The 27160-nt window shown below is 51.4% G+C and overlaps 1 protein-coding gene and 1 pseudogene across 1 annotated transcript; one reads left to right on the forward strand and one right to left on the reverse strand.

The window, feature by feature from the left end:
* Positions 1-1030: 1030 nt before the first annotated feature.
* LOC100454255 (myotubularin-related protein 5-like) lies at positions 1031-3724 on the reverse strand (annotated as a pseudogene).
* An 18626-nt stretch (positions 3725-22350) lies between these two features.
* Positions 22351-24368, forward strand: NPPB (natriuretic peptide B). The gene is made up of 3 exons (XM_002811489.4): positions 22351-23133; positions 23366-23621; positions 24161-24368. Exons 1-3 carry the CDS (start codon positions 23002-23004, stop codon positions 24175-24177), a joined length of 405 nt encoding a protein of 134 aa, XP_002811535.1. The 5' UTR covers positions 22351-23001; the 3' UTR covers positions 24178-24368.
* The last annotated feature ends 2792 nt before the right edge of the window (positions 24369-27160 follow it).

Genomic DNA, 27160 nt, shown 5'->3' on the forward strand with positions numbered 1-27160 from the left:
CCTCAGGGGATGGGGCCTTGGTTTTTTTCCCACCAAAGCCCATAGAGTAGGATGGGGTGGGGAGGGGAGGGGAGGGGAGGGGAGGGGAGGGCAGGGGCAGCACACATGTCTAGCTTTCACTGTGGGCCCTGGACAGGAAAGGTCACTGAAGGGACAGCATCTCAGGGCCCAGCTCAGCAACATCTGGCTCATGGCCTGCCTTCCCAGCATGTCCCAGAGGCCCTCGAGGACAGAGTGGCAGGTGACAGCACTGACATTAGTGCCAGACTTCCTGGGCCACTGCCACCCACCGGGAGGGGCTTTGGAGAAGGCATCTGGCCTTTCTGTGTCCAGTATAATAAAAATAAGAGCCGACTTTTATGGAACACTGACTCAGCTCCAGGCTCTGCTCATTCAGTCCTCGCAGTCACTGAGATAATGGACTTCAGTGTGTAGAACCATTCATGGCAGCTGATATGTGCCCAAGAAACACTGACTTATTTCCTGGGGGCTCTTTGAAGTCTCTTGGTGTTTATCTAAACACAGAAGATGGAAGGGGGGAAAGATGGAGGGGGGAGGGAGGGAGAGAGGGACCAGGCTGCGGGGTCAAATGTCCTGAAATAAGTGCTTCACTTCCCTGGAGGTGATTTCTGGATGATTTGTCTTGCTCTGGATGATTTGTTTATTTATTATTATTATTATTTTTGGCGTTAGCTCTCTGTTTATATAGACTCTGGTTCTAGAAGCAACTCGCCTGCAGCCGGCTGGCTGGACCAGCACACGCTGACAGGGCTGGGCTATTTACAGGCCCATTGTGGGCTGTACCTTGGTCACCTCCAGGGACGGTGCTCAGCTGTGACCCCAAAATAAGTTAGGGCCAGCTGGGCGGGGCAGGGCAGGACAGGGCTGGGGGCTGTATGCACCATGTGCTGGGGGCTCGGGGCTTCAATATTGTCGGGGGCCGGGGCAGTAAAGATGGCTGGGGTAGCACTGCCCACCCCTAGTGGTCAGTAACTACTGGAAGCAGACCAGCTGGGCAGGGCCGGGAGGCTCAGGTGTCTGACAGGCAGGTCTGGATCCCGTCCACCCACTGCTGGGCCAAGGGCATATCCTGGGCACAGATGTTGTAAACGCAAAGTGTTGTCTTCATGTCAAAGAAGGCCTTCTCATCCATGGTCTTAGGGTTTGCCAGGTGCCACATCCTCCACCTCTGCCAGTCGATGACACCCTTGCACTCCGTGTCCACACGGTGGTTGTAGTAGCACAGCTGGTGTTGGTCTTGTCCAACATGAACCAGCGGGCCTTCCAAGGCTTCATGAAGGCCCCTTTCTTCTACAGAGTGCCCTCGTTGGACCTGTTCTCACTCTCAGCTGTCTGGAACTGGCTGCACAGGGTGCTGGTGCTGCGGCGGGCAGCCTGGCAGGAGCCAGGTGCGGTCGAGCCACTACTCTGGTCACTGTCCAGGCTGAGGCTCAGGGTGGAGCCCACAAGCCCCTCCTGCAGTCACACACCCAGCGAACGGCAGAGGTGGGGTGCAGTGGACACTAGAAGGGAGCTGGGGTGCCACTTCAGTCTGGCCGGCCTTCCAGGCGCTGTGCGGCCTTCACCTGGTCCCAGTGTCCTTCCATCACTGATGGCATTAGCCTAACTCTGTCTCCAGCCTCTGCAGCTCCTCCAGCAGGAGTGAGATGGCGTCAGGCTGGGGTCAGGGGCAGCTGTCGTAGCAGGGCCACGCCACGCAGTGCCTGTACTGAGGAGCGCCTCCGTCAGACTGTTCTTCCTCCGGGGGCCCAGGGGGCCCCTGGGCCGGTTCCCAGTCATAGGGAGGGCCCTCGGCCAGCATCTCCTCAGTGTAGAAATCCCACACCTTCAGGTTGGACACATTGCTGTAGGGCCGCAGGAGCTCTGTGTCCGCAGGTACATGCATGTAATTGCAGAACATGGGCATCCTCTTGCTCAGCCTGTCCACGTACTCCCACAAAGACCTGTACAGCAGCTGGCCCCTGCGTTCCCCTTCTCCTCATACAGCAGCCCCAGCTCAATGCTCTCAGGGTCAGAGTCAAGTAGGAAGGTCCGGAACGGCGGGACATATGGTGGCAGCCGAGGAACCTGAGGTAGAACTGGCTGAACTCAAACTCCATGGAGAACTGCAGATGGCCCTGGTGTTACGCAGTCCAGGAACTATAGGAAGGCAGGTGTGAAGCCGCTGCTCTGCCCAGCCAGGGTGTGGGCTCCACGGTGGCTGAAGGGATGACTGAAGGACAACAACTTCTTCTCCACTAGCAGGCGGAAGCCCTCCAGCGTGCGGTAGAAGGGGTCTGAGAGCAGCTGCACCAAGGATACCACCTGGGAGGTGATGTCCTGGCCATCCTCCAGGCCCACCAGCACAGAGGAGTCTGAATCCACGGGCTCCACCACCAGCACTGACACCTGCAGCAGCTTGTGGATTGGGGTCAGCTGCTCCGAGTCCTCCAGCGAGCGCACTAAGGAGGCTGGGCTGGGCTCAGCAGCGGGGCAGCCCGGGACACATGCCTTCAGCAGCTTCTTGAAGTTGGCCTTCACCTGCTGTTCCTCAAATACCTCAATGGGCAGCAGCTCCCACTGCTGCAGGGGGTCTGGCTGCATACCCTTGAGCTGGGCTTTGTTCCCAAGGATGTAGAGGGCTGCTCGCTGCAGCCACAGGAAGCCTGGGTGGCCGAGGGGGCCCTGTTGCCTGGGGTGGGGCCAGCGCATCTCTGCCAGCTAACCAGGAGCCCATATCGGCACCAAGCTCACTGCTGCGCCCGCTGGTCTGGACACTGCCCCACTTACTTCGGGGTGCAGTCCGTCTGGAGGGCAAGGGCACCATGGGGTTAGACAGTGTGATGACCCTGGCTCTGGGGCTGGGAATGTGACTGCCCATGTGGGCTGAGGAGAAGCCGGTAAGCATGTTGCGTCCCGACACATCGGCATAGCGGGGCATGGAGCTGACCACAGCCTGCAGGTACTTCTCCTGCTCCAGGCTACTCGAGTCCACCTGGAACTGGCCTGGAGAAGGTGCGTTCTGGGCCTTGAAGAAGCCGAGGACACCTCTGCCCTGCAGGCCCCGGAGCGCAGCAGCACTGCCTTGGACCACCCGCTGCACCAGCAGACCACCAGGAAGGGGTTCTGGCAGTAGCAGCGGGACACCCACTGCAGGGCATTGTCCTGGACACCCTGGGGCACGATCAGCAGCCCTGGGTAGCTGCAGCAGTTGGTGGTCAACATGTGTTTGTCCAGAGAAATGCAGAAGGGCTTTGGCCCAGCTCAGGCTGCTGCTCAGGGTGCCCAGCCCGAGGTGCTGCTAGTTGCGGCAGCAAGCCTCTTCCACCAGGCTGCTGGTGGTCATGTGGTCTGAGGGCTTCAGAGCTGAGGACAGGGTCATCGTGCTGGGCTCCAGCTCCTCTGACACTGAGATCTCATCCGCCTGGTCTTCAGGGGGCAGCTGGCCCCGGTGCTGCCAGATTAGGGGGTTGTACTTCTTAAGAGTGACATGCTGGTGCCTGATGGTCTTCTTGGCGTTCTTGACCAGGTTGCAGGACAGGGTTCTGAGGGAAGGACCCTTGTCCTTGGTGAGTCGGGGTGGCCGGCCAAGTGTATAGGCAGAGCCCAGCGTGAACGCTAAGGTGGCTCTGACATCCGGTGGGTACCACAGCTTATGCAGCTGCCTGCGGAAGTTGCTCTGGATGATTTTTAAAGCTCCCTTTGGCCGGGTGCAGTGGCTCATGCCTGTTATCCCAGCACATTGGGAGGCTGAGGCAGGAGGATCCCTTGAGCCTGGGAGGTCAAGACCAGCCTGGGCAGCATAGGGAGACTCCCACTTCTACAAAAAAAAAAAAAAAAAAAAAGAGTTAGCTGGCTGTGATGCTGCACGCCTGTAGTCCTGGCAACTCAGGAGGCTGAGGTGAGAGGATCACTTGAGCCCAGGAGTTTGAGGCTGCAGTGAGCTGTGATCATGCCACTGCCCTCCAGCCTGGGTGACAGAGCAAAACGCTGTCTCTGAAATAAATAAATAAATAAATAAATAAATAAATAAATAGTCCTCTTCATTCTTGTTTGTTCATTTGTTTGTTTTTGAGGCTGAGAACAGTGGACCTGTCTTGGTGACAGGGACCAGCCTGTGGGCATGAAACTTAAAAACTCACCCAGACAGAAGGAACTGCTCGCTCTCAGAGCACAGCAGACAGCTCTGCTGGAACTGGGATCTAAGTCAAGCAGGGAGTCACGTGGTTCTTGAATAAATGGGTTGAGTATGACCCTCACCCCAGAGTCAGAGACAAAAAAACAGACTGATGGCTGATGGGCTCCCGAGAACAGGAGTCATCTGTCACTTATGATGAACAATTTTATATATATATACACACACACATACATATATATACTTACATGAACACATACACATATATATTTACATGAACACATACACACATATATGTGCATATATGTGTGTGTGTGTGTGTGTGTGTGTGTGTGTGTGTGTGTGTGTGTGTGTGTATTTGAGACAGAGTCTTGCTCTGTCGCCCAGGCTGGAGTGCAGAGGTGCGATCTCGGCTCACTGCAACCTCCGCCTCCTGGGTTCAAGCCATTCTCCTGCCTCAGCCTCCTGAGTAGCTGGGACTACAGGCGTGCGCCACCACACCTGGCTAATTTTTGTATTTTTAGCAGAGATGGGATTTCTTCACGTTGGCCCGGCTGCTGTCGTACTCCTGACCTCAAGTGATCTACCTGCCTCGGCCTCCCAAAGTGCTGACATCATGGGCATGAGCCACTGCGCCCAGCCCAAATGATATTTTCAAATGATCTCTCTGAGGTTTGGAGTTCTGTCTGAAGTTACTTCACATCATGCTAGAAAAGTGATCCCATTAAGATAAGCACAGTAGGTGCTGGGGAGCGAGGAAAAAGCTCTTGGTCGGCTTTACTCCCCAAGTGCTCACACCCTGGGACATTCCCGCCACTCTCCTCCCTCCTTAAAGCTTCCTCTGGGAGCCCAAGTGCCTGATGCTAACCCCCAACAATGAGGGCAACGTGGGGCGTTGTCTGCCTTCTTCGCCCTGGGGATGGAGCTGAACTTCCAACAGGAATGGTTCAGTTCTCTCTCTCACCTCCACTGGAGGAAGAAGCTGGGGTGAGAGACAAGAATTCAGCCTCAGAGGACTTTCTTTGTAGGGTGAGAAAGCCCTGGGTGTCAGAATCACAGAATTGAAGATTATATTAGATTAGATTAAAGTTCAGCCATTACTAAGCCTGTCTGTATCTTGTGCTCCATAAATGAGGGGTCCTGTTTTCCTTGTTTCTGCTGTGATCCCAGTGCTCAGACAGTGCTTGGCATACAGCAAGCACTCAATAAATAGTTGAATGGATGAACGGGTGCTGCACTTTCCTCATTTATACAACAGAAATCATGGTACTCCCCTGTATTCACTATCTGTTGCTATGTAACAAATTAGCCCCAAATTACTTGGTGGCTTAAAACAGCAATCATTTTATTCCCACTCAGGATTTCCATGGGTCAGGAATTTGGGATTTTTTTTTTTTTTAAGACAGAGTTTTGTCCTGTTGCCCAGGTTGGAGTGCAGTGGTGCAATCTTGGCTCACTGCAACCTCTGCCTCCCTAGGTTCAAGCAATTCTCCTGCCTCAGCCTCCCCAGTAGCTGGGACTACAGGTGAGTGCCACCACGCCCAGCTAATTTTTTGTATTTTTAGTAGAGATGGGGTTTTGCCATGTTAACCAGGCTGGTCTCAAACTCCTGACCTCAAGAGATCTGCCCGCTTGGCCTCCCAAAGTGCTGGGATTACAAGGGTGAGCTGCCGTGCCTGGCCAGAATTTGGGATTTTGTGTGGCTCTGTCTCAGGGTCTTTCATGCCATTGCAGTCAGACAGTGGCTGGAGTTGGAACAGGAGGGGACTGGCCAGGCATTTCTCTTCATGGAGTCTCAGGGCTTCTCCAGCGGTGGCTTTGGGCTTGCTCACACCATGGTTGCCCCAGGGCTCCCAGGCAAGTGCTCTGGTGAGGAAAGTGGAAGCTACTTCAATGCTATAACCTAGTCTGGGAAGTCACAGAGTGTCACTTCTGCCACAGGCCCAGGCCCGTCCAGATTCAAGAGGAGGGAACGTGGACTGTGCTTCTGATGGGATGAGTGTCAGTGTCCCATGGTGGGAGCACATGGGGTGGGGGAGCTCGTGGCCATCTTTGGAGATTCAATCTGCCGCCGCTAGGAGGAGGCCGAACTGACATTCGAACCCAGGCGGGCTGAATGCAGGTCCTGACTTCTGCATCACTGCTGCATGGGGCTGCCCCAGGACAGGCCAAGTCTCCCAAAGACCTAAAGCAAAACTAAGGGTGCAGTGAGACCCACAGCAAATACCCTTTGCAAATACAAGATGCCTGAGTTCGTTTACTGTGGCTGTCCTAAGAAAGCACCGCAAAGTTGGTGGCTTCAAACAACAGAAATGGTCTCCTTACGGTTCCAGAGGCCAAAAGGCTAAGACCGTGGACCAGGCCATGCCTTCTCTGAGGACTCTAGGGAGGGGCTGTCCTTGCCTTTCCCAGCCTCCAGGGTTGCTGAGAATCAGGGGTGTTCCTTGGTTTGTACATGCATCGCTGCAGCCTCTGCCTCGGCTTTTACTCGGCCTCCCCCCTGCCTGTCTGTGTCTGCATCTCTCCTCTTCTTACAAGGACATCAGGCGTATTGGACCAGGACCTACCCTAATCCAGTATGATCTCATCCTAACAAATGACATCTGCACAGATCTCTTTTCCAAACAAGGTCACACACTGAGGCTCTGGGTGGACATGAATTTTGGGGACATGATTCAACACACAATGGCCCTGTCTGATTTCCCAGTCATGCCCTGCCTATGTTCCCAGCCCCTCAGGCTCTGCACGGCCCTTTAAATGGGGGGACATAGCTCCTGGGTCACCAAGCACATCCAGGAGGATGCAGCCAGCCTCGGAGGGCCTAGAACGCAGAGCCCGAGTGGCAGTGGCCACCTTCACTGGGGAGTAAGGTCGGGGAAGAGAGGCAGCCAGAGGGCCTTGGTGGCCTGCCAGTGCCTCCCTCACTTCCCGCATGTCACAGGACTTCTTTCGGTCCAGCCGGTTCTGCTCCTCGGTTGTCCCTCCCAAGCACAGGGCGTCCTCTCCTGGGACGGCTCTATTAATAACCCTCATGTGGATGTTCTGGGATGGCCATTCATGCTTCCTGTCCTCAAGTGTGGCCCCCACTCTATGCCATTCATGAGAGTGACCCCCAGGCGTGGCTGGCTCCCTCCTTTTCTCCACTGCCAGCGCGTCTGCAGGATCCAAGGTGCTGTGTGTTTGCTGTTCACAGTGACCCATGAGTGAGAGGCGGCGGCGTTCACACCATAGTTTAAGTTAACAGTGCCCGGCCGGGACGTGCGCTGTGTGGCCCTCCTCGGGGACTGCAGTGTGGCAGAAAAAAAACACCCTGAGATTCCTCTCTTCTCTCTCTCCTGCTGATATTTTGCTGCCCCCTAACAATCATTGAATCCAATGTAAGCTATAAAAGGCACCCTCATGAGTGCTGAGCAGGGGAGGGAAGGATGGAGAGGGGTCTGCAGGGGTGACTAAAGATTCCCAGCACGAAAGGCAACCGCTATCTATCAAGGATATTCATCCATCTAACGGGGATAATAATTTATCCTAGGGCTGTTGCTAAGGCTGAGTTAATACAACTAAAGTGTACTAGCAAGGCTAATGGCGCCCACCTGAGCTCAAATCTTTGCACACGTCCTCACCTAAATGTAAAAACTCAACAAAGAATGCAAATGAAGCCATGACTCACTCCTTCAACATTACTAGGAGACAGAACCCAACAAACTTCAAATAATCTGCAGGTAGAAAAAACCACCAAATACCAGCAGACCTCCGCTGCCACTATAGGTCAACAGCAGGGTCAACAGGGCAAGGGAGGCTTAAAGGACTCAGTATAGGCCGGGCACTGGGGCTTACGCTGGTAATCCCAACCCTTTGGGAGGCAAAGTTGGGAGGATTGCTTGAGCTCAGGAGTTTGAGACCAGCCTGGGCAACATGGTGAAATCCCATCTCTACAAAAAAAAAAAAAAAGAAACAAAAAAAAATCCCCCCAAAATTAGCCAGGCTTGGTGGTGCACGCCTGTAGTCCCAGCTACTTGGGAGCCTGAGCGGGGAGGATCACTTGAGCCCAGGAGGTCAAGGCTGCAGTGAGCTGAGCTGTGATCACGCCACTGCACTCCAGCCTGGGTAACAGAGCAAGACCCTGTCTCAAAAAACACAAAACAAAAAAACCTGTGCATGGATTTTAAACATATGGATTAAAACATGTAAATGCAAAATATGTTTTAGGCAACACACCTTTGTGAGGCACCTTCCATGTGTCCAGTCCTGCACCAGCCATTCCAAGTACATGTCCTGTGCAGCTTCCATCCCAGAGGGGGAAACAGACAAGCCACTGAAGAATGTACTGAAAGGTGGCCTCCAAAAAGATATATTCATTTCCCAGCTCCTGGAACTTGTGAATGCGATCTTATTTGGAACAAAGGTCATTGCAGATGTCATGAAATTAAAGATCTCGAGAAGAGATCATCCTGGATATAGGGTGGGTCCTAAGCCCAGTGACAGGGGTCCTTATAAAAGAAAGGGAGAGAGACATTTGAGACACAGAGATGCAGAGAAGGTCATGTGCGGACAGAGTCAGAGATGGGAGTGGTGCACGTATGAGCTGAGGAACGCCTGGAGCTGTCAGGAGCTAGAGGGGCCAGGAAAGATCTCCTCTATAGCCCCAGAAACAGTTCGGCCTGGACAGCATCTTGATTTTGGATTTCTGGCTTCCTGAATGATGAAAGACGCTTTTCTGTTGTTTGAAGCTGCTGAGTTGGTGGCCATTTGTTATAGCAGCCCTGGGAAACAAATGCAGGGAAGGCATTTTCCTTGCAACCAACTTCAAGATCATTGCTTGAGGCTGGCACAATGGCTCACACCTGTAATCCCAGCACTTTGGGAGGCTGGGGTGGGAGGATCATTTGAGGCCAGGAGTTTGAGGCCAGCCTGAGCAATATAGTGAGACCCCATCTCTATCTGCCCCCACCCTCCCCCCCAAAAAAACAAAACAGCAATTAGCTAGACGTGGTGGCACCTACCAGTAGTCCCAGCTGCTAGGGAGGCTGAGGTGGGAGAATGGCATAAGCCCAGGGGTTTGAGGCTGCAGTGAGCCATGATCGTGCCACTGCACTCCAGCCTGGGTGACAGAGGGAGACCTAGAGACAAAGTCTTAATCACAGTTGGATGTCTACCATTGAGAGTGCAGCCAGGGTCCACTTGGAGACAGGAACCATGCCAGTTATTCTAACAGAGAGAACTTAGTATATAAAAGTGGTAACTAGTTATTGAAAACTTGAAAAGGCAAAGAGAAAACACTAAGTGTCATGGACAGAGAAAATGCAGGAAGTAGCTACCATCCTTGGACAAGGGCAATGAAGGGAAGAGGCTGAAGTTGTTAAAACGTAGAAGCTTGGAGGAGGAGTCCCTTGGGGCGGGGACGCAGACCTCTGAAGAGGATGGAAAGAATCAGAAGAAGCCAGATATTGGGGCCAGCTCTCCAGACAGGCATGGCCACACTTAATCAAAGTCAGATCATATTTCTCCTTGGCTCAATACACTCCATGGCTGGCCAGGCACGGTGGCTCATGCTTGTAATCCCAGGACTTTGGGAGGCTGAGGTGGGCGGATCATGAGGTCAGGAGTTCAAGACCTGCCTGGCCGACACAGTGAAACCCTGCCTCTGCTAAAAATATAAAAATTAGCTGGGCGTGGTGGCAGGCACCTGTAATCCTAGCTACTTGGGAGGCTGAGGCAGGAGAATCGCTTGAACCCAGGAAGCAGAGGTTGCAGTGAGCCGAGATCACATCGCAGCACTCCAGCGTGGGCGACAGAGACTCCGTCTCAAACAAACGAACAACAACAACAACAACAACAAAACACTCCATGGCTCCCATCTGACTTGGAGTAAAGTGAGTCCGAGTTGTACCTGGAAGGCTGTGCTTTGTTGCACCCTGATGGCTTCTCTGAGCCCATTTCCTACCTGTCTCTCCTCACTCACTTCACTCCCCAGCACTGCCTTCTGGTTCTTGGATGTTTCAGACACACGTAGGGTCTTTGCACTGGCTGTTCCTCCTCCCTGGAACACTGTTCCGCTAAATATCTTCTAAATTCTTTTATTTTTCTAGACATAAGTGTCTTGCTGCTATGTTACCCAGGCTGGGCTCAAGTGATCCTCCCGCCTTAGCTTCCCAAAGCGCTGGGATTACAGGCATGAGACACTGTGCCTGGCCTGTGCCCTTAAATATATATATATATATATTTAGGCAGGGTTTCACTCTTGTCACCCAGGTTGGAGTGCAAGGGTGCAATCTTGGCTCACTGCTGCTGCCTCTATCTTTCGGGCTCAAGAGATTTTCCTGTCTCAGTCTCCCAAGTAGCTGGGACTATAGGGCATGTCACCACCCCAGCTAAGTTTTATATTTTTTGTAGAGATGGGGTTTCACCATGTTGCTCAGGCTGGCCTTGAGCTCCTGGGCTCAAGTGATCCACCTTCGGGATCCCAAAGTGCTGGGATTACGGGCATGAGCCACTGAGCCTGGCCTGTTCCCTTAAATATCTTTTAAGTCTTTGTTCCAACATCACCTCCGTAGTGAGCTCTTCCCTGACCTTCCTGCTAAAAACCCAACTCCCAGCTGCCTCTCCCTTCACTCTGCTTCATTTTCCTCCTTAGCAAGCATGGACACCTTCTCTTTTTTTTGTCTCGCTCTGTCCCCCAGGCTAGAGTGCAGTGGTGCCATCTTGGCTCACTGCAACTTCTGCCTCCCGGGTTCAAGAATTCTCCTGCCTCAGCCTCCCTAGTAGCTGGGATTACAGGCACCCACCACCACGCCCAGCTAATTTTTGTATTTTTAGTAGAGACGGGGCTTCGCCATGTTGGCCAGGCTGGTCTCGAACTCCCGACTTTAGGCGACCCGCCTGCCTCGATCTCCCAAAGTGCTGGAATTACAGGCATGAGCCACTGCACCTGGCCAGCATGGTCACTTCTAAGACACAAAATACTCCAGTGATTTGGGTTATTGTTCATCTCCCCTCCACTAGAACAGAAGCTCCCCCAAGACAGGGATGTTATCTCTTTTGTTCGTTACTCTATCCTCAGTATCTGGAGCAGAGTAGGCATTCAGTAAATCTTGGTGGAATGAATGAGTGAATTAGGGCCTTTCCAAGGTTAAATGCAGCAACTAGGGAAAGACAGCTTGTTGGGTGCCATCTCTGAGTGGCCCTGCCTGCCCTCCCTGTCCCTGTCAGGACACAGGTCACCGGGGCTGTTCTGTTCTGGAGAGAACTGGAGGCTGGCCAGCTGCTCCCTGATCCATGGCCATCTAGAGCCATCTAGAGCCTCTGAGCCCACTCCGGCCCCTCCAGCAGGAAGAAAATGTGAGCGCCTGATGGCCCAGCTCCAGTGCTGCAGGCCAGAGCAGCCAGGCTGGGAAGGAGAGCTCAGTGGAAAGGTATGTGTGAGGCACCCTCACTCCCCCAGACTGTATGTCCTGGGGGCCTTGCGGGAGATAGTAGCTGCGGGTGGGCGACAGGCCCCTAAGAGCTACCTTAAAATAAGTCCCTAGCAGAGCCATCTTTTGACCACCCTGGCTTCCTCCTGCCCCATTTTCAGGCCTGGGAGGCTCCCTTCTCCCCAACCCAGAGGGCTTAGCTCAGCCAGCCCTGCCCCGACAAACTGTGAGAATTGTCCAAACGGCAGGTACAGCAGGTGTAACTGGGAGGAACAGCCACCAAGCTCAAGCTCAAAAACATGTGGTGGAGGTCATGTTGATGGCCATGATGATGGTGATGATGATAAAGGTATCAGTGAGGGTCCTAGCCAAAAATCAATAGCACACTCACATTAGGACAATTCAAGAAACGTTAATAAAGACTGTTTACAAAGATGTAGGCGTAGCATATAAAGGCATTCAGAGGCCAGGTGAAGTAGCTCATGCCTGCTATCTTAGCACTTTGGGAGGCCGAGATGGGAGGATCCCTTGAGTCCGGGAGTTTGAGACCAGCCTGGGCAACACAGTGAGACCCCATCTCTAAAAAAAATAAAAAATCAGTGAGGTATGGTGGTGCGTGCCTGTGGATTCAACTACTTGGGAGGCTGAGGCAGGAGGATCACCTGAGCCCAGGAAGTTGGAGGCTGCAATGAGCCATGATCACACCACTGCATTCCAAGCTGGGTGACAGAGTGAGACCCTGTCTAAAAAAAATCAAATATAAAAATAAATAAAGGCACACAGGTAGAGAAACCACCAGAAATTGTGCCCAGGGAAAACAGCAGCAGCCAGATTGCCACCCCTAAGTCTGCAGGATCCTGACACAGAGAGAGCTGGGGAAGTGGTAGGTGCCAACGCTAGGTGGCACGGCAAGTCAGAGCTGGCAGAAGAAAACACCCTGGACTCCCTCTCTTCTCTTTCTCCTGCTGATATTCTGCTGCTCACCACCATTCATTGAATCCAACATAAGCCATAAAAGTCAGCCTCATGAGTGGTGAGCAGGGGAGGGAAGGGTGGAGAGGGGTCTGCATGGGCGACTGAAGATTCCCAGCATGAAAGGCAACTGCCATCTATCAAGGATATTCATCCATCTAATGGGGATAATAATTTATCCTAGGGATGCTTTGAAGGCTGAGCTAATACAGCTAAAGTGTACTAGCAAGGTTAATGGTGCCCATCTGAGTTAAAATCTTTGCATGCATCCTCACCTAAATGTATAAGGTCAACAAAGAATGCAAATGAAGCCATGACTCAATCCTTCAACATTACTAGGAGACAGAACACAATAAACTTCAGATAACCCGCAAGTAGAAAAAAGCCACCAAATTCCAGCAGACCTCCCGCTGCCACTGTAGATATTGAGCAGGGTCAACAGGGCAAGGGAGGCTTAGAAGACTCAACACAGGCCAGGTGCGGGGGCTTACGCCTGTAATCCCAGCACTTTGGGAGGCCGAGATGGGAGGATCGCTTGAGCTCAGGAGTTCGAGACCAGCCTGGGCAACCTGGTGAAACCCTGTCACTACAAAAAATTAGCTGGGTGTGGTGGCACAGGCCTGTGGTCCCAGCTACTTGGGAGGCTGAGGTAGGAGAATCACTTGAGGCCAAGAAGTGGAGGCTGCAGTGTGCAGATTATTGATCCACTGCCCTCCAGCCTGGGGGACACAGCAAGACCCTGTGTCAAAAAAAAAGAAAGAAAGAAAGAAAAAGAAAGAAAGAAAGAAAGGAAAGAAAGAGAGAGAGAGAGAAAGAAAGAAAGAAAGAAAGAGAAAGAAAGAAAGAAAGAGAAAGAAAGAAAGCACAGTATCAAGAGGAAGGAGAAGGGAGCAGAGTTAATAAACAGAGTACACACAGAGTCATCTTCAGAAAGGGAAAGGCCAGCACTGAGTGTCCAGATACCAAACACGGGTTTGGGACTCAGTGGCTCACAGCACCAGCTACAAGAAAGAAGCTTGGAAGTGAATGGCTCAAAGCCAGCAGCCTCAATAACGCATTGCCTCTGGGAGAGAATCTGATTAATGGATGAGGTTGTTCATCTTCAGGATGGTGGCCACCAATTCTCTCCTTTTCTATAGATGCATGTAGTTCCCCACTGAGAGGCGGAATCCATTCCTCTACTCTCTTATATCTGGGTTTCCCGGTGACTATTTTTGTTTTGTTTTGTTATGGGATCTCACTCTGTTGCCCAGGCTGGAGTGCAGGTGATCTTCCCACCTCAGCCTCGCAAGTAGCTGGGACTACAGGCACAGGTCACCACGACCGGCTAATATTTTTGTTTTTATTTTTAGTGGAGATCGTGTCTGGCTATGTTGGCCGGGGTGGTCTCAAACTCCTGGGCTCAAGCAATCCTCCTGCCTTGGTTTCCCAAAGTGCTGGGACTATAGGTATGAGCCATGGTGCCTGGCTCCTGTGACTGTTTATTTATTTATTTATTTATTTTTTTCTGAGACGGAGTCTCGCTCTGTCACCCAGGCTGGAGTGCAATGGCAAGATCTCGGCTCACTGCAAGCTCCGCCTCCTGGGTTCATGCCATTCTCCTGCCTCAGCCTCCCGAGTAGCTGGGACTACAGGTGCCCGCCACTACATCCGGCTAATTTTTTTGTATTTTTAGTAGAGACGGGGTTTCACCATGTTAGCCAGGATCGTCTCGATCTCTTGACCTCGTGATCCGCCCACATCGGCCTCCCAAAGTGCTGGGATTACAGGCGTGAGCCACCGCGCGCAGCCTATTTTTTATTTTTATTTTATTTTTTTACTTTTATTTTTATTTTGCCGTTGTTGTTGTTTTGTTTTTTTGAGATGGAGTTTTGCTCTTGTTGCCCAGGCTGGAGTGCAATGGTGGGATTTTGGCTCATCACAACCTCCGCCTCCCAGGTTCAAACGATTCTCCTGCCTCAGCCTCCCAAGTAGCTGGGATTACAGTCATGCACCACCACGCCCGGCTAATTTTGTATTTTTAGTAGAGATGGGGTTTCTCTATGTTGTTCAGGCTGGTCTTGAACTCCCGACCTCAGGTGATCTGGCCATCTCAGCTTCCCAAAGTGCTGGGATTACAGACATGAGCCACCACGTCTGGCCACCCGTGACTGTTTTAACCAATAGAAAATGATGAAGGAGACACCGGGCCAGTTCCTAGTAGAGGACTGGCAGCTTCCACTTTGGACCACTTGCTGTGGGGAAGGCCATCACCACTGAGGAATTCAGGCTGGCCACACAAGGAGGCTGCATGGAGAGAGACACGATGGACCAGCCTCCATCTGTCCTCGCCATTGCAGCCCAGGTAAGAGGCATGGATGAAATCTTCAGGTGACTCCTGACTCAGCCGCCATCTGACTACAACCACATGAAAGACCCCAAGTGACAGTCATGCAGCTGAGCCTCATCCACTCCTAGGACCATGAGATACAATCAAGTGATTGTTCTTTTAAGCCACTAAGTTTGGGGCGGTTTGTTGGACATTGAAAATCATCAGAACAATAGAGTGGTGGTGGCCCTTGGAGATGTGGCAATGAACAGAAATGAGGGAGTAAGGGGTGTAATGAACTGAACTGAATTGTGTCCCCCCAAATTCGTATGTTGAAATCTGGCTGGGTGTGGTGGCTCACGCCTGTAATTCTAACACTTTGTGAGGCAGAGGCAAGAAGAACGATTGAGCCCAGGAGTTCGAGACCAGCCTGGGCAACATAGGGAGACCCTGTCTCTACAAAAAATCTAAAAATTAGCTGGACCTGGAGGTGTGTGCCTGTAGTCCAGCTGCTCAGGAGGCTAAGGTGGAAGGATTGCTTGAGCCTGGGAGGTCAAGGCTGCAGTGAACCATGATTGCACCACTGTCCTCCGGCCTGGGCAACAGAGTGAGATCCTATCTCAAAAAAAGTTAACCTCAGTATCTCAGAATGTGACTATATTTGAAGACAGGGCCTTTAAAGGAGTAATTATCAGGTTGGTTCAAAAGTCATTGCGGTTTGCCATTACTTTTCAGGGCCAAAACCGCAATGACTTTTGCACCAACCTATACTTTGAAATGTGGTCATAAGGGTGGGCCCTAATCCAATATGACTGGTGTTCTTGTAAGAAGAGGAGGCCAGGCACAGTGGCTCGTGCCTGTAATCCCAGCACTTTGGGAGGCCGAGGCGGGTGGATCACCTGAGGTCGGGAGTTTGAGACCAGCCTGACCAACATGAAGAAACCCTATGCCTACTAAAAATACAAAAATTAGCCGGGCGTAGTGGTGCAAGCCTGTGATCTCAGCTACTCGGGAGGCTGAGGCAGGAGAATCACTTGAACCCGAGAGGTGGAGGTTGCAGTGAGCCGAGATCGCGCCATTGTACTCCAGCCTGGGTGACAAGAGTGAAACTCTGTATCCAAAAAAAAAAAAAAAAAAAAGAGGAGGTTAGGACACAGATCTCTACAGAGGCAGACCATGGGAAGACACAGGAAGAGATGGCATCTGCAGCCAAAGACAGAGGCCTCAGGAGAACCAGCCCCGCCCACACCTTGATCTTGGACTCCCAGTCCCCAGAACTGATAGACAGTACAAGTCTGTTGTTCAAGCCCCTGTCTGTGGTACTTTGTTACTGCAGCCCTGGCAAACAACTACAGGAGGAAATTATGGATCCTGTAGAAACTAACGAGGAAGAAGATGCCCCGACCCCTTTCCTCCAATACTCCCCATCATCATCATTCATTTTAAGACCACACTTTCAGCTGGGTGCAGTGGCTCACACCTGTAATCCCAGCACTTTGGGAGGCCAAGGCAGGCGGATCACTTGAGGCTGGGAGTTTGAGACCAGCCTTGCCAATATGGCAAAACCCTGTCTCTACTAAAAATACAAAAATTAGCCGGGTGTGGTGGCATACCCCTGTAATCCCAGCTACTCAGGAGGCTGAGGATGAGACTATGTTGAACCTGGGAGGCAGAGGTTTGTTGCAGTGAGCCGAGATTGTACCACTGCACTCCAGCCTGGGTGACAGGGCGAGATTCTGGGATGGACCTATTATCCTTTGTCCGGCAGCCTCACACCTGCTGAGCCATGCCTGCTGTTGAGAGACGTGAAGAAAGCCAGGCTTCTGATTTTTCTCTCCAGCTCCTTAAAGTTGTTGAACACATTTTCTGCTTTTTGTCCGACCAAAGGGGACTAACTCACATTACAAAAGGAGAGAGTTAAATCAGACAACGTTCAGGACATTTGTCTGCAAAGACTCTGAGACTCCGGCTGTTATCAAGGGCTGAAATATCTTGTTCTCAAACATTTCTAAGAAAAAGGCAGGCAGTTTCTTTTGGAGACTGTCAGTTAAGAATCTTTAGAATGGAAGTGACAGAAATCTAACTTAAGTTGCTTTGGGGAAAAAGAGGTCAAAGGGGCAGATTTATTGGCTCACATAACTGCAAAGTCCAAAGTAGATTGACATCAGGCATTGCTGGATCCAGGGACTTTAATGCTGTCACCAGAATGCCAGCGATGGGGAAAATATGGGTGAAGCACCGTTCTTTCTGGAGGTGGTAGGAAGGATAAGGTGACCCTTTCAGAGTCCCTTGTTCCTAAGCAAGGGGAGGGAGGGAAGGAAGAAGTGAGGGGTGGTGGAAGACAGAGAGAGAGAGACACAGAGAATATTACCCGGCAACACACAGTAATTTCTATGCTCAGAAATTGCTGGTGAGGTTGGACATGGAGGGTTGGAAGTTTTTGGTTTTGTTGTTGTTGTTATTGTTGTTTTAAAGACAAGGTCTCACTCTGTCACCCAGGCTGAAGTGTAGTGGGGTGATCCTGGGCTCCTGGGCTCAGGTGATCCTCCCATTTCAGCCTTCCAAGTAGCTAGGACTATAGGTGACACCACCACACCCAGCTATTTTTTATTTTATTTAATTTCTTTGTTTCTTTCTTTCTTTCTTTCTTTTTTCTTTAGAGATAGGGTCTCACGATGTTGCCCAGGCTGGCTTTCAACTTCTGGGCTCAAGCAGTCCTCCCATCTGGGCCTTCCAAAGTGCTGGGATTACAGGTGTGAGCCACCACACCAGACTGAGTGGTGGGAATTAATAATTATTTTCTTTCAAGCTGCCAAGCTCAGCCCTCCCTCTGTTAACCATGTCTAGAGATTTACTTCAAGAGCAGAGAAGGTCTACAGACCCATGCTGGTTTCCAAAGCACCCCCTAACACACACACACACACACATACACTTGCGTGCACACCTGCATGTCTGCCACAGCTGTGAAGGGCCTGATGGCCCTATGCAGGTGGTTTCTGGCTTTTGGAGGAAGTCTAAGGGTCACAGAAGACAGAGGCACTACTGGGGAAGTGGGAGCTAGCAAACTCACCTATAAAATGGGGTAAGCTGGCCGGGCGTGGTGGCTCACAGCAGTAATCACAGCACTTTGGGAGGCCAAGGCAGGAGGATCACTTGAGCTTAGGAATTCAAGACCAAGGCAACATGGTCTTGATTCAAGGCAACATGGCGAAACCCTGTCTCTACAAAAAATACGAAAAATTTCTAAAAGTTAGCCAGGTGTGGTGGTGCATGACTGTAGTCTCAGCTACTCAGGGGGCTGAGGCAGGAGAATCGCTTTAGCCTGGGGGAGTCAAGGCTGCAGTGAGCCAAGGTAGCCCCACTGCTCTCCAGCCTGGGTGACAGAGTGAGACCCTGTCTAAAAATAAAATATATATATATATATGGTGAGTTGACTTATTATAGCTAGGGCTTTTGTGCCTGGCAGAAACCTTAGTCTAATCCTTTCATTCTACACAAAGGGAAACCATCCCAGAACAGAGAAGCAAACCGAGCAGAATCCTTGGAACAGGCCAGGCACGGTGGCTCACGTCTGTAATCCCAGCACTTTGGGAGGCTGAGGCAGGCGGATCACCTGAGGTCAGGAGTTTGAGACCAGCCTGGCCAACGTGGTGAAACCCCATCTCTACTAAAAATAAAAAATTAGCTGGGTGTGGTGGCACATGCCTGTAGTCCCAGCTACTCGGGAGGCTGAGGCAGGAGAATGTCTTGAACCCCAGGAGGTGGAGGTTGCAGTGAGCTGAGATCGCACTACTGCATTCCAGTCTGGGTGAAAGAGGAAGACTGCATTTCAAAAAAATTTAAAAAAAGAAAAAAAAAGAATCCCCAGAACAGAGCCACACAGTGAGTCAGCCGTGGGCAGATACGAGCCTGCCTCCTGCCTCCTGGGTCAGTGCTCCTCTGTTTCGTCCTTTGCTTCCCCCAGGTGCCCAGTGCTCTCATACCATCCACTTTGGCTGCCCATGACTGGGCTGGAGATTAAGGCCAGAAGGAAGCTACAGAAAAATCTTGCAGCTGGAGTCCTGCTCTCTGACCAGTCAAACCTTGTATTCTGCACAGCTTCTTCCTTCTACAGAGAGCGTAGGGGTGGTAGCTGATCCATTAACCAGCCCTTCTAGCCTCTGCTTGTGCATCTGCTCTGCCCAGAGTGCCCTCCCCATCTTCCATCTTCCTTCTTGTGGCTAACTCATTCTTATCCTTCAAAGCCTTAGCCCAGCCCCACCTTCTCCAGCAAACTCCCTTCTCAACTGCATGCTCCTGCTGCACTCACAGAGCATCCAGGACTCACTGCCACTTTATCTGTCACTCACTGTGGCAGCCTGGGGAGCCTGTGATTGTGCCCACCTTTCCCCCTGCACTGTAAGCTTCTCAATGGCCGGGACTTTCTTGTCCATTATGTATCTCCACCTTCCAGCAGAAATATTAGATTTTCACCTGCACAGTCTCATTTTACGCTCACAACAACCCTATGAGGTAGCCATGAGAAAACAAGGAGAGAGAGGAAGCAACTTGCCCAACACACAGAGGTAGCAAGAAGTTGATGTGAAATTGAGTCCAGACTGTGATTTCAGTCTTGACTCTGGGCTGCTATGACCCCAGGCTCTCGGTGAAAGTTTGTTGAATGACTTAAGGGTCTTATTTCTTTCTCTGTGGCCAGATTAAGCACTTAGAGTTGGATGGTGGGGGAGAACCAATACTTCTACCACAACAACCTCTACTGAGGGCTTACTATGGGAGAGACACTATGCTTGGCATTTGACATATACTGTATTAATTTCCTATTGCTGCTGAAACAAAGTCTCACAAGCTTGTTGGATTAAAAGAACATGATTTTATTTTCTTACAGTTCCAGACATCAGAAGTCTGAAATCTGTTTCACTGGGCTAAAACTAAGGTATTGACAGGCCCATATTCCTTCTGGAAGCTCTAGGGAAAAATCCATTTCTTTGCCCTTTCCAACTTCTAGAGGCTGATTACATTCCTTGACTCGTGGCCCCTTCCTCTATCTTCAAATCCAGCAGTGTAATCTCTTCTCTCCTCTCTGACCTCTGTTCCCATCCTTACATTTTGTCCCTCTGACCTTGATCCTCTGGCTTCCCTCTTATAAGGACCCTTGTGATGACATTGAGCCCTCCTGAATAATCCAGGAGAATCTCTCCACCTTGAGGTCCTTAACTTAACCACACCCGCAAAGTCCTTTTTACCATGTAAAGTAGTATATTCGCAGGTTCTGGGGATTAGGATATGGACATCTTTTGGGGACTATTATTCAGCCTACCACAGACATCATCAAATTTAATCCTTGTATATTAATGCTGCAACAGAGGTGTTATGATTAGCTTCATTGAATAGACTTGGAAAGCACACAGCATATGACAGGCCCTCGATAAATGTTGATGGGGCTGATCTGGTGTGAGTTGGTTGACAACATATCTTCCTCCCTGGACAGCAGGCCTTGGAAGATGTGTCTAGTTCTGTGTCTTCCTCAAGTCTTCTCCCACAGTCCCCTCCACTGGGGACAGATAGAAACTCTGTCAGAGTGTATGACAGACACTTAATTGTCTCACTTGGGGTCACTTTGTCTCCCCAGTGAGATCACAATCTCCTTCAGTGTAAAGACCAACTCTCATGTACTACTAATTATTTGGCCCTTTATACAGTGCCACGGGCTTTTGCAGACATCATTTTTTTCCTTTTAGTCCTTGCAAGGACTGTGCATTTTGCCGAAGAGCAAAGTGAGGCTCTGGCGAGATGCAGAGTCAGTTTTTGATGGTGCTGGTTGATGAATCTTGCCTTGCTCTGAACCCTTTATCTCATGGTACCCACCATGAGGGGCTCTCTGCACCCTCAGCAGCCTCTCACCCACTGACTCCCCTCTGCACTTGGCTGAATTTTCTTACCTCTTTAGCTTCCTCTTAGCCTTTTGATACTCTTACTGTGGCATGCTTATGTGCACACACACACACACACACACACACACACACATGCACACACACACACACAAAACTACCCCAGCCCCCCATAACATTTCCAGCACTGGTGTCTTTACACAGCCCTTACCCACCCACCCCCATTTATATTTCATCTGCAAAATGCTCATCTGAGCTGCTTCCCATTCTTTCTCCTGCACACACAGTCACCACTAGACTTGCACATCCCCCACAGCACAGCTCCCAGAGCCTTCATAGATGACACGGGATTCACCTAAGCTTGCTTTTTGTAGAAACACCTTGTGATCACCCTGGCAGTGATTATGAGCTTCAGGTCTGGAATCAGACTGCCTGGTTAGACTAATCAGACTGGTTAGAATCCAGGCTTTATCATGTGTCAATTGTGTGACTTTTGGAAAGTAGATTAATTCATGAGCACCATTTCCTCCTCTGAAGTGAGGAATAATAACCGTGCTTTTCTCACCTCAGGGGCAGATGCTATTTTTTAGGCAAGATCTGCTTAGAGGTCCCAGTTTCTTATTGCTGCCCTTCTCTGCTGTAACTCTTCTCCCCTTGTAGACAGCTCCACTCCTCCAGCCTGCTGCTTGTTGACACCAATTCTCTGGAAGGGGAGTGACATCAGTCATATATGCTTTAGGGGGGTATTTAAACTGCTATGACTCTTCCCAAGGGCATTTCTCTTCAAAGCCTCACTTCTAACCACAGACAGGAGGCCCAGGCCACCTACTAATGAGAATTAGATCACGCATGGTCAGATGAAGGAGGCATTGGGAGAGGAGAACTCCCCATATCTCTGGTATCCCAGCAAATAGATAACCATCGTTCCAGCCACCCTTTTGTTTTCTTTCTTTCTTTCTTTCTTTCCTTCTTTCTTTCTTTCTTTCTTTCTTTTTTCTCTCTCTGTCACCCAGGCTGGAGTGCAGTGGCATGATCTCAGCTCACTGCAACCTCCACCTCCTGGGTTCAAGTGATTCTCCTTCCTCAGCCTCCCGAGTAGCTGGGACTACAGGCGCCTGCCACCACACCCAGCTAATTTTTGGTATTTTTAGTAGAGACGGTGTTTCACCGTGGTCTCGATCTCCTGACCCCGTGATCTGCCCGCCTCGGCCTCCCAAAGTGCTGGGATTACAGGTGTGAACCACCACGCCCAGCCTATCCTTTTGTTTTCCATCCTGTGTTGGCTTGGTGGGGGAGAGGAGGTGTTGACACCTGGAAGACACACATATAAGGCATTCCTGGGTGACTTCGTCATCACTGGACCCCGTCTCTCAAAATTCCAGCGAAATCTGCTCTTCCCTTTAAGGGGTGAAAGAAGGGTCAGCATTCCAGAAGTTCCTGGTCATACCCAGGCTTTTAATGAATTGCCATTGGGGAATCAGCATCCCGTTGCTGTAAGGGCTATAGGATGGGGGGTTGTGAGAGCATAGGGAAAGATCTCAGAGGTCTCTTGTCCCTGCTCCACGCAGGTCTTTCTGGCCTGAAAATCCCGTTGAAGAGAGCAGCTCTTGAGGGTTTGCTCCAAGTTCCCTCGGGGCGATCAGCACCACGGACAGCGGCCAGGGCGCCCCCGAGAACCCGCAGGCCGGCAGGGTGCACAGCGGCGAGCAGGTGCTGCGCTACGTGCGGTCCAGGGAACTCGCGCGGGGAGGGGAGACGCGCCGTGGGTGGCGGGGTCTTGGCCGGGGCTGTTTTCGCTGTGAGTCACCCTGTGCGCCCCGCGCTCACGTCGGGCCTCGGAAAGCCGGGGTTCTCCCTGCCTTTTCCAGCAACGGTGGGGTGGGGAGGCAGGAGGAAAGAGCCAACCTAGGACACCCGGACATTTGCAGGAAAGGAAGAAGCGGGAGACGGGGACTTGTCTGTGTCTCCAGCGCGTTCCTGCCCCCGGCCCCACCCGGCCCATTTCTATACAAGGTCGGCTCTGCCCGGTCTCCACCTCCCACGTCGCAGGGGCGGAGGGGCTCATTCCCGGGCCCTGATCTCAGAGGCCCGGAATGTGGCGGATAAATCAGAGATAACCCTGCATGGCAGGGCAGGCCCGACACTCAGCTCCAGGATAAAAGGCCACGGTGTCCCGAGGAGCCAGGAGGAGAACCCCGCAGGCTGAGGGCAGGTGGGAAGCAAACCCAGACTCATTGCAGCAGCAGCAGAAGCAGCAGCAGCAGCAGCCTCCGCAGTCCCTCCAGAGACATGGATCCCCAGACAGCACCTTCCCGGGCGCTCCTGCTCCTGCTCTTCTTGCACGTGGCTCTCCTGGGAGGGCTTTCCCACCCGCTGGGCAGCCCCGGTTCAGCCTTGGACTTGGAAACGTCCGGGTTACAGGTGAGAGCAGAGGGCAACTCAGGGGGATTGGACAGCAGCAATGAAAGGGTCCTCACCTGCTGTCCCAAGAGGCCCTCATCTTTCCTTTGGAATTAGTGATAAAGGAATCAGAAAATGGAGAGACTGGGTGCCCTGACCCTGTACCCAAGGCAGTCGGTTCACTTGGGTGCCATGAAGGGCTGGTGAGCCCAGGGGTGGGTCCCTGAGGCTTGGACTCCCCCATCCATTGCAGGAGCAGCGCAACCATTTGCAGGGCAAACTGTCGGAGCTGCAGGTGGAGCAGACATCCCTGGAGCCCCTCCAGGAGAGCCCCCGTCCCACAGGTGTCTGGAAGGCCCGGGAGGTAGCCACCGAGGGCATCCGTGGGCACCACAAAATGATCCTCTACACCCTGCGGGCACCACGAAGCCCCAAGACGGTGCAAGGGTCTGGCTGCTTTGGGAGGAAGATGGACCGGATCAGCTCCTCCAGTGGCCTGGGCTGCAAAGGTGAGCACCCCCTGCCACCCCGTCTGCCTGCCCCCATTCCAGTGTGTGACACTGTTAGAGTCACTTTGGGGTTTGTTGTCTCTGGGAACCACACTCTGAGAAAATGTCACCTGGACATCACTTCCTCTTGTTAACAGCCTTCAGGGCCAAGGGGTGCCTTTGTGGAATTAGTAAATGTGGGCCTCTTTCATTACCATGCCCTCAATACCTTCTCCCCACCTCCTACCTCTTATCAAAGGGGCAGAATCTCCTTTGGGGTCTGTTTATCATTTGGCAGCCCACCAGTGGTGCAGAAAGAGAACCAAACATTTCCTCCTGGCTTCCTCTAAACTGCCTGTAGTCTCAAAGGCAGAGAGCAGGATCACCAGAGCGATGATAATCCCCAACTTACAGATGAGGAAACTGAGGCTCAGAGAGTTGCATTAAGCCTCAAACATCTGATGACTAACAGGGTGGTGGGTGGCACACGATGAGGGAAGCTCAGCCCCTGCCTCCATCTCCCACCCTAACCATCATCACTCTCTCTCTTTCCCTGACAGTGCTGAGGCGGCATTAAGAGGAAGTCCTGGCTGCAGACACCTGCTTCTGATTCCACAAGGGGCTTTTCCCTCAACCCTGTGGCCGCCTTTGAAGTGACTCATTTTTTTTATGTATTTATGTATTTATTTGATTGTTTTATATAAGATGGTTTCTTACCTTTTAGCACAAAATTTCCACGGTGAAATAAAGTCAACATTATAAGCTTTATCTTTTGAAATTGATTTGTCTTGGCGCATTAAAAATAATCCCTCATTTCAAAGAAACCAACCCAACTAAAACCACAAAGCCCTGTGATCTCAAGGCATCTTCATGGTGGGATGGGGATGTGGCCTCAGAGGTAGCAGGATTTCTTTTCTTTCAGAGTTTTTAATGCTCTGAAATGTTATTAAATATCTCAAGCACTTGAGGCACTTGGGAGAAACTGCTTTTCAAAGCAGGGCAGTTTCTTCCTGGGTGTAGAATGGCCCTGAAGTATGTGTGGAACCTGAGGGCACGCATCCAGCCATTTTCTCCACTCATCCTTGCTCTGCCTGGAATTCCACCATTAAAGCACTCTCCCTGGGGATTATTGCTTTCAGGTCTCAGCTAAAATGTTAGCGATTGGGGGCAGTGTGTGTGGGTGTTGCTCATCTACATTCCCATATGGGGGTGAGCCCTCCATCCTGCCCCAAATATCAGCTTTGAAACTCCAATTCCTGGGGTCATCCTGCAAAGGAGCCTTCAAAACTCCAACCCACAAAGTGAGAGGGGTCTGGCGATCAGCCCAGCTTTCTAGGGTGCCCCTCCCCTGGGGCTGCATCATCTCTTCTCTTTGCCTTAATCAGTGGGGAAGCCGTCTCCCCTATGGGTCCCCTTCCCACACACGCTGCAATCCAGGCCTCCACAGTGCTGAGTTCCTCTCCTTTCAGATTCCTGGGAAGGGCCTCATGTCATTCGCTTTCTCACAATGCCATTTATAATTCCAGCTCAGCTGAGGGGTAAGGCACCATGAGGTCCACTATTATTATGCTCATTTTCCAAATGGGAAAACTGAGACCCGGGAAAACTGAGACCCTGGAAAACCAAGCATCCTATCCAAGAGCACACAGTGACTAAGCGCTGATGCTGGGAACTGAACGGAGATCCAGGTGACTCTTGTGCCTGTGCTCTCCGACTCTTGAGTCCCACACTCCTGCTCTTGAACTTCACTCTCAAGTCCTTTCTGATGTTCTCATCAGATGTTTCTTTGAATGAGAGGGACCAAGAGGGTGGAACTTTGTGTTATTTATCATTTTCACCGAGTGTGCATCTGAGGATTTATGGATATCTAATGACATCAATTAAGATTGTTTAGACCAGGTGTGGTGGCTCACGCCTGTAATCCCAGCACTTTGGGAGGCTGAGGCCAGAGGATCACCTGAGGTCAGGAGTTCGAGACCAGCCTGGCCAATGTGGTGAAACCCCCTCTCTACTAAAAATACAAAAATTAGCTGGGCATGGTGGTGTGTGCCTGTAATTCCAGCTATTCAGGAGGCTGAGGCAGGAGAATCGCTTGAATCTGAGAGGTGGAGTTTGCAGTGAGCTAAGATTGCACCAGTGCACTCCAGCCTGGGTAACAAGAGCGAAACTCCATAATCTCAAAAAAAAAAATTGTTCAAAAACGAGGTTTTAGGCCAGGGACGGTGGCTCACACTGTAATCCCAGCATTCTGAAAGGCCGAGGCAGAAGGATGGCTTGAGCCCAGGAGTTCAAGACCAACCTGGGCAACATAATGGGACTCCCATATCTTCAAGAAATGAAAATGAAAACAATTATCTGGGTGTGGTGGTGCATGCCTGTGGTCCCAGCTGCTCAGGAGGCTGAGGAGGGAGGATCGCTTAAGCCTGGAAGGGGGGAGGCTGCAGTGAGCTGTGATTGCACCACTGTACTCCAGCTTGGGTGACAGAGGGAGACCCCGTCTCAAAAAACAAAAGAACAAAAAAAGAGAATAAAAGAAATGAAAAAGAGGTTTTAGGGGCAGCTTATTTTTCCACCAACTGTGAGTCATGTCTAATGTTTCCGACCCGGGGAGAGCAATGAGTAATTAGAATAGTTAATATTCATGAAGATCTCATTCACGTACCAGGCACAGTCATGTAGACCTCACAACAACGAAGGAGTTAAAATTCTTTTTTTTTTTTTGAGACAGGTCTCACTCTGTCATCCAGGCTGAAGTGCAGTGGTGCAATCTCGGCTCACTGCAACCTCTGACTCTCGGGTTCAAGCGATTCTCTCGCCTCAACCTCCTGAGTAGCTGGGAGTACAGGCATGCACCACCACCCTCAGCTAATTTTTGTATTTTTTGTAGAGATGGGGTTTTACCATGTTGGCCAGGCTGGTCTCGAACTCCTGGGCTCAAGTGATCCACCCTCCTCGGCCTCCCAAAGTGCTGGGATTACAGGCATGAGCCACCGTGCCTGGCCTGGTGTTAAAACTCTTACATCCCTCATTTTGCAGATGGGGAAACCAAGGCACAGAGATATATAGCTTCTCAATGTCATGTAGTTAGCAAGTGGCAGAGCCAAGATTCGAGGACCCGGACCCCTAACCACTGTCCCACCCAGCTTTTTCCAAGCCAGTGAATTAGGCTTGTGGGTGGGCGGAGGTCCCCCTCCTGGTGGCATCACTCAGTTCAACATCTGGGGCCACTGCCTGCTGGTGGCCTTTCCCCTCTGCTCAGGTGATGAGGACACACCCCTCCCAAAATACTCCCCAAACCCAGTCAGCATTTTCAAATTCCTGCAGATGAGCCTGGCTCATCCATAAATGGGGCTCAGATGGTGGAGGCTGTACACACCATACATCCTGTTACTTGGGTCCTTTCCCTAAGCAAGGAAAGAGGACCCCAAAGTGACCTGTGAAGGAGCCAGATGTGACAGTTGGAGCCGGATAGTGGTAGTGAGCAGCCTGCCGTACCCAGTGAGTGACGCCTCATCAAGCTCTCCACGTGGTTGGTGTTTGCAGGCAGCTTTGTGGTACAC

The sequence above is a fragment of the Pongo abelii genome, chromosome 1 (genome assembly GCF_028885655.2).
Source record: "Pongo abelii isolate AG06213 chromosome 1, NHGRI_mPonAbe1-v2.0_pri, whole genome shotgun sequence".
In the NCBI taxonomy this organism is placed as follows: Eukaryota; Metazoa; Chordata; class Mammalia; order Primates; family Hominidae; genus Pongo; species Pongo abelii.